This window comes from Phoenix dactylifera, chromosome 13, assembly GCF_051530095.1.
Source record: "Phoenix dactylifera cultivar Ajwa chromosome 13, Ajwa_hap1_PhDact_Kaust_v1.1, whole genome shotgun sequence".
NCBI classification, from domain to species: Eukaryota; Viridiplantae; Streptophyta; class Magnoliopsida; order Arecales; family Arecaceae; genus Phoenix; species Phoenix dactylifera.
In genome coordinates this window covers 19,854,226-19,860,175 of record NC_143202.1, presented here as the reverse complement: position 1 = coordinate 19,860,175, position 5,950 = coordinate 19,854,226, and the positions used below count along the sequence as shown (strand labels likewise).

The 5,950-nt window shown below is 40.9% G+C and overlaps 1 protein-coding gene across 1 annotated transcript; it reads left to right on the top strand.

The window, feature by feature from the left end:
- Nucleotides 1–1,690: 1,690 nt before the first annotated feature.
- LOC103715856 (F-box protein At1g67340-like) lies at nt 1,691–3,352 on the top strand. Its single transcript, XM_017844878.5, has 3 exons — nt 1,691–2,076; nt 2,179–2,341; nt 2,436–3,352. The coding sequence occupies exons 1-3, from the start codon at nt 1,787–1,789 to the stop codon at nt 3,159–3,161; spliced, it is 1,179 nt and encodes a 392-aa protein (XP_017700367.2). The 5' UTR covers nt 1,691–1,786; the 3' UTR covers nt 3,162–3,352.
- Nucleotides 3,353–5,950: the final 2,598 nt, after the last annotated feature.

Sequence of the window (5,950 nt, the reverse complement as noted above, 5' to 3'; positions counted from 1 at the left end):
TCCCTAATAAGCTAATATATATGTCACAAAATTTGCCCTTTCCTTCTTTGGGTTTCACTCAAAATCTCAGTGGGCTCAATTGTGTTGTTATTGCCTAAAAAGACATGGAATCCAAATAAAGCCCCTTTCTCTTCCATCTCCATGCAAAAAAAAAAAAAAAAAAACAATAAAAACATCTGGGTCCCCATATAGCCGTTAAGAACATCTGGTGTCTTATTTCTTTCACGAGATCTTAGCCATTGATCTTGTGAAACTAGAGACCAGCATTTATGGTAGAATGTAACAGAATGGGAATGACTGACTGAGTTAGAAAATTTGACCGGCCCTGCCTGAGTTTGTTAAGGCAGTTTTGTTCCGTTCTGGGTCTGACCACAGTTAAAAAGTAACCGTAGTTGGTAGATCCAAACCAGAAATTTAACTGCTTTTCTCCCAAAACTAAACATCTCCCATAACAATGTTTAACTTGGCTCATCTATTTGTCTAAAAATAATATAAAATTTACTGCTTTACTTTTTGATATCAAGACCCTCCCTTGTCCTAATTTTACCTCGTAATTCTAGCCATTATGGTTTAGAAATTGAGTTGTATGTATGAAGCATATATGAACATATAAAATCTTTTGAATTCATTTGGTAAACATAATTAATGAAGGGTATGCGATATTCCAGATGAACGTATGATGTAATGTAGTAGATCTCGTAGTTTACGTAGTTATAATAAAAAAATTTTCATACTTTTTACTTAGAAATTTTTATTATAAGTGAATACTATATATATCTAAGGATATATACACAAGAATACTGGCTTTATACGGAACAGACAACTAGAAGAAAGAAAATATGCAAACTAGAGAACTATCAGCTTTAAGAATCATCATCATTTATTTATTAATAATATATAAGATCACAAGCTTTGCACAACTATTAACTCTATCGATCACTATGGTTTATTTAATTATGAACAGGCAACCCAAAAAATTGAAAAAAAATGAATAAATTAGATAACCATCGAGTCTATAAAGCATTGCCATTTATTTATCTATGAACAAACACAAGAATGCAAATTTTGGAGACCTATTAGCTTCATTGATCACTCTTCATAATTTATTTATGCACAGATAATGCATATATCTCGAGAAAAAAAAATAAATAGATTAGACAACTATCAAGCTTACCCATCATTGTTATTTATTTATCTGTAAACATTTATAAGAAACTAAGTGTTCCATGAGTGCCAACTCTATTTATCACTCTGGTTTATTTATTTGTGAATTTACAACATAAATAACTGAAGAGAAAATCAGACAAATCGATTGCACTGACTTGGTTTGCGCTATCTGGTGCAATTGAATTGTCCTTCGTTATAATGTTTATGAAAAAAATAGCACATCTAAACTAGATTCTCCTGTATATTTTTCAGTAAAATCTTTGAAAAATGGTTACTATGGGTAAGATGACATAAAGTAGAGACATAAAACCTAGGGTATAAGTATCAGGGTAGGGGGGCTTGGAGCCTTTCGCTGTAAGCGTGCTCAAGGTGGAAGCAACCAAGGCGACCGGTCAACGGACTTTGACCGTGCGTTACATCGTAAATACCGCAAGCCTCGGAGGGCAAAATGGTCCATCAAATGGCCATCTAGTGTTCTCCGTTAGGACAATATATATAGAGCCAGGAGCCTCGTCCCTTTGCTCCCTCAGGGGCGTGCCCTGAGATCCTCTCACAGAGAGAGAGAGAGAGAGAGAGAGAGAGAGAGAGAGGCTTTCACCTCCGTAGAAGAATCTTAGCTATGCGAACGAGACGCGGCCTCTGCTACCCCTGTCCAGATTCCGAATCCGGGTCGAAGGAGGCGGAGGAGGGGGCTGGTAGTGTCGGGATGAAGAGGAACAGGGGAGGAGAGGAGTCGGGCCGCCGGAAGAGGCCGCGCGCGGCGTCGGCGGAGGAGGAGGGTGCAGAAGCTGGGGGAATGATGGTGGAGGGCTTTTTCGACAACCTTCCTGATGATCTCGTGGTCTCTATCCTCTGCAAGCTGGGCCACTCCGCCTCTTCCCCCTCTGATCTCTTCGGCATCCTCATCACGTATGTGCTCCTAACCCTAGAAAAAAAAAGATTTTTTTTGTTGATTTTTTTCACCATTTTGTGCATTTTATGGCAAGAAACTGACGGTTTTTTGGTTTATAGATGCAAGAGGCTGCAAAAATTGGGGATGAATCCCCTGGTGCTGTCGAGGGTCTCGGCGAAGGCGCTTGCCGTTAGGGCGAAGAACTGGTCGGAGTCGGTGCACAAATTCTTGAAGCAGTGCGCCGATGCCGGAAATCTCGAAGCTTGTTACATCCTCGGCATGGTTTGGCCCCTTCGCTGCGGTTTTTATTGAGAAAGAAGGAGCGATTTTTAGGAGGGTTTGAAGCTAAAACGTTTATTTTGATTTGGGTTCGCAGATCCAGTTCTACTGCCTGGAGAACAGAGGGAGCGGGGCGTCGCTGATGGCGCGGGCGGCGATCGGGGCGCACACGGCGGCGCTGTACTCTTTGGCGGTCATCCAGTTCAACGGCAGCGGGGGGTCGAAGAACAACAAGGACCTCCGCGCCGGCGTGGCCCTATGCGCCCGCGCGGCGACGCTCGGCCACGTCGACGCCCTCCGCGAGCTCGGCCACTGCCTCCAGGACGGCTACGGCGTGCGCCAGAACGTGGCGGAGGGGCGGCGGTTCCTGGTCCAGGCCAACGCGCGGGAGCTCGCCGCCGTGCTTTCCTCCACCGCCGACGCGGCGTGGCAGGCCCACCGCCACCACCGGCTCTCGTCGGGGGGCGCCGCGTGCTCCTTGCTCAGCGATTTCGGGTGCAACGTGCCGGCGCCGGAGGCCCACCCGGCGAACCGGTTCATGGCGGAGTGGTTCGCTATGAGGGGCGCCGCCGGCGGAGACGGGCTGAGGATGTGCTCCCACGTCGGCTGCGGGCGGCCGGAGACGCGGCGCCACGAGTTCCGCCGGTGCTCGGTCTGCGGCGCCGTTAATTACTGCTCTCGGGCGTGCCAGGCCCTCCACTGGAAGCTGGCCCACAAGGCCGAGTGCGCCCCCATGGACCGGTGGCTTGACGCTGCCGCCGCCATCGGTGGCCCCGCAGGCGGCGGAGCACCGCCGGAGAACGGCACTGGCGCGGTGAACTAGACCAGATAGAGAAGAAGGGTAGGCCGGAGGCGGTTTTTTCTTTTTTGTTGTCCATTTTGTTTTTTGAATTTGTTTTCATGTTCTTTTTCCCTTTTTGTACAGCTGTTAAAAATGTTTTCTTTTGTTTTTTTACCAAAAAACTGTTTTCTTCCGAGTTTAAAGCACAATAACAGTAATTACGGTGACCATCTGACGAAGCCGTTACAGGAAACATCTTGCGTGCTTCGGAAATGCTACCAAGTAAGATGTGAAAGAGAATCGTTAAGGAAACGGATGCAGGGCCAACTGGTATTTTTTTTTAAATTTTTATAGTTCACTTCTAATTCTCCCTCAGGTATATTTTAAGATGTTCCCGTGTCCAGTTATTAGATCGGCTTATTATTTTAGTCTCAGCTAGATTTTTTAAAATTTAGCTATTTTTGATTTTTATCTCATCAACTAAATTTATCTTACTCGGACCAATTATATTTTAAATAAGATGGAAAATGAGACCTTTGTTGACTTTTAATTATGGAGATTTTTAGGGTATATTTGGCTGATAAAAGTTGGGAAAATAAAAATATTCTAGCCAAAGTTTTATTTTAATTCTAGAGCAAAATAAAAATACTTTAATTTTTTAAAATTTAATTTAAATTTTGTTAGTATTTAAATTTTATTTTATTTTTGAATTTGGTTTAAAACACGATACAAATACATTAGAAAATATGATTATTTTAATTTTTATTCCAATTCATTAGCTCCTGTTCGGATCTCTAATGGATGGATTGCATGACGTCCGTTGGATGGATTAGTTTTGCATATTTTTTGGCCAAGTCTCTTTTTTTGGGATTTGGACGCATTCTTTTTGATTTTTTTCTCCTTAAAATTTAGTGTGTGTGTGAGAAAGAGACAGAGGGAGAAGAGGAAGAAACAATATTGCGAAGGACGTGTTAAAAGAAAAGACATATGGGGTTGGCAACGGCGAAGAAAGGAAACTCCCCCCAAAGCCAAAAAAAAAAAAAGAGAAAGAAAGGAAACTCCCCCACGTCTCATATAAGTGCGTGGCTCGTGAGCAGCTTTTATAGATAAATAATGTTTTCTTCTGAGCAACTTTTTAAAATACACTCACACGAGGTGGACCAGGTTAAAACGCCTTTGCGTTGGGGTTAAGCTTGTAACTCTGGCTGGAATAAAGTGCCCTCAGTCTCCATGACTTAATAACGCTCGTTTTAGGTTTTACCTGAGATTTGAAAACTAACATGGTAATACCAAAGGAAAAGGTGTGAAGGAGGCAAATGGTAGTGGGCGAGCGCAGAAGGAATCCTATGCTAAAGTGTTCTTTTATTTGATTATTTATTATTATCGACTTTAATGGTTTATCCCCAATCTAGCTACTATTCCATAAGCAAATTTGTGAAATAGAATATTTATCCTGTTCTATTCCAGGATCAAGTGCTAAACAAGCCATTTTTGGAAGGGTTGATCACTTGCATTATTGAGGCTTAGTTTGGAATGAGGATAGGTGGGATAAGGTATTTATCCTATCTTATCCCCGAGATAAATGCCAAACCGAGCAAAGGTTTCCTAGAGCTTCACGGATTCCACAACCCCTACTTTACATTCCCATACTTTCATTAGCAACCAAAAAAAAAGCAAGGATATGTTTGTCTTTTTTTTTTTTAATCTAAATGATTACTGACTAAAGGGAGTGAAAAAAAAAAACTAATTCTTAATTCAAATTTTATATTATTCCTACTTATCCCACTTTATTCCGTAAGTGGAATGCCTATTAAGGATAATAACAATAAACTTTCCCTGAATTTCTCATCCTACTTCCAACCTAGGTTTTATAGCTCAATTAAAAAGAAGGGTGGATTTTTCTTTTATCCAAAAAATAAAATATAATGTTAGTCATACCATTTTGTGGGTATCCTAGGATACAACTAATTGTTCAACTGCTTATCCCCTTGTGAATTAGTCCTTAAAGTTAGGGAATAGAAATTATTGATGAAAAATAATAAAATACAAAGCATTGCTAATTTAACTTTTTTTTTTTTTTTTTTGTCTTAGAAAGAGTGGTGGATTTATGTGATTCAAGGCTTTCTAGGGCAGGATCTGATTAAAAAGACAAAATTATGCACCACTAGTAGTTATTCCACCTAATTTCTTACCTATCCTGAAAGTGCCTCTTTGGTTCTTGCTTGCACAAGGTAAGGTCACCTGCACCCACCTGCTTCCATGCTGCAACAGTAGAGCAGTACTGAACTTGTACTGCTCACATTATGTGTTCTGTTGATTTGTTGGTAGGTGGATGTGAATGACACATTAATTGAATGGCCTAAAACCTTAGGTAAAGGAATTGCTCCAATTGAATTAATGAGTAAATAGTTACAAGTAGTGAAACAAAGACCAATCCAAGGGAAAGAGGCTAATATCTAATCAAAACATTGGGTTGATTGGAAAGGCTAGCAATATATGAAAGTAGGGATCCAACATGGATATCGCCTCCTTAGATTTGATGCGAATAACAAAGCAAGAGATATAGGTCAGATTTGATCATGAACCAATGTTTGTTACCTAGACTTCGGTGGTTCAAGTTTGCAAGACTTGTAACCGACCAACTATATCGAATTTTAGAAACAATTCATTGTCGATTTAAACCAATTAAAATAAAATCTAGGTCTAATAGGATCCAAATCTAACCCATCACATCTGTATTTGTCTTAGTAGGTGGGGTGGATGGTAGCTATGAAAGAAGAATTGAAACCAAGACCAGATAAATGAATGAAGACTTGACTTGTATTGAAATG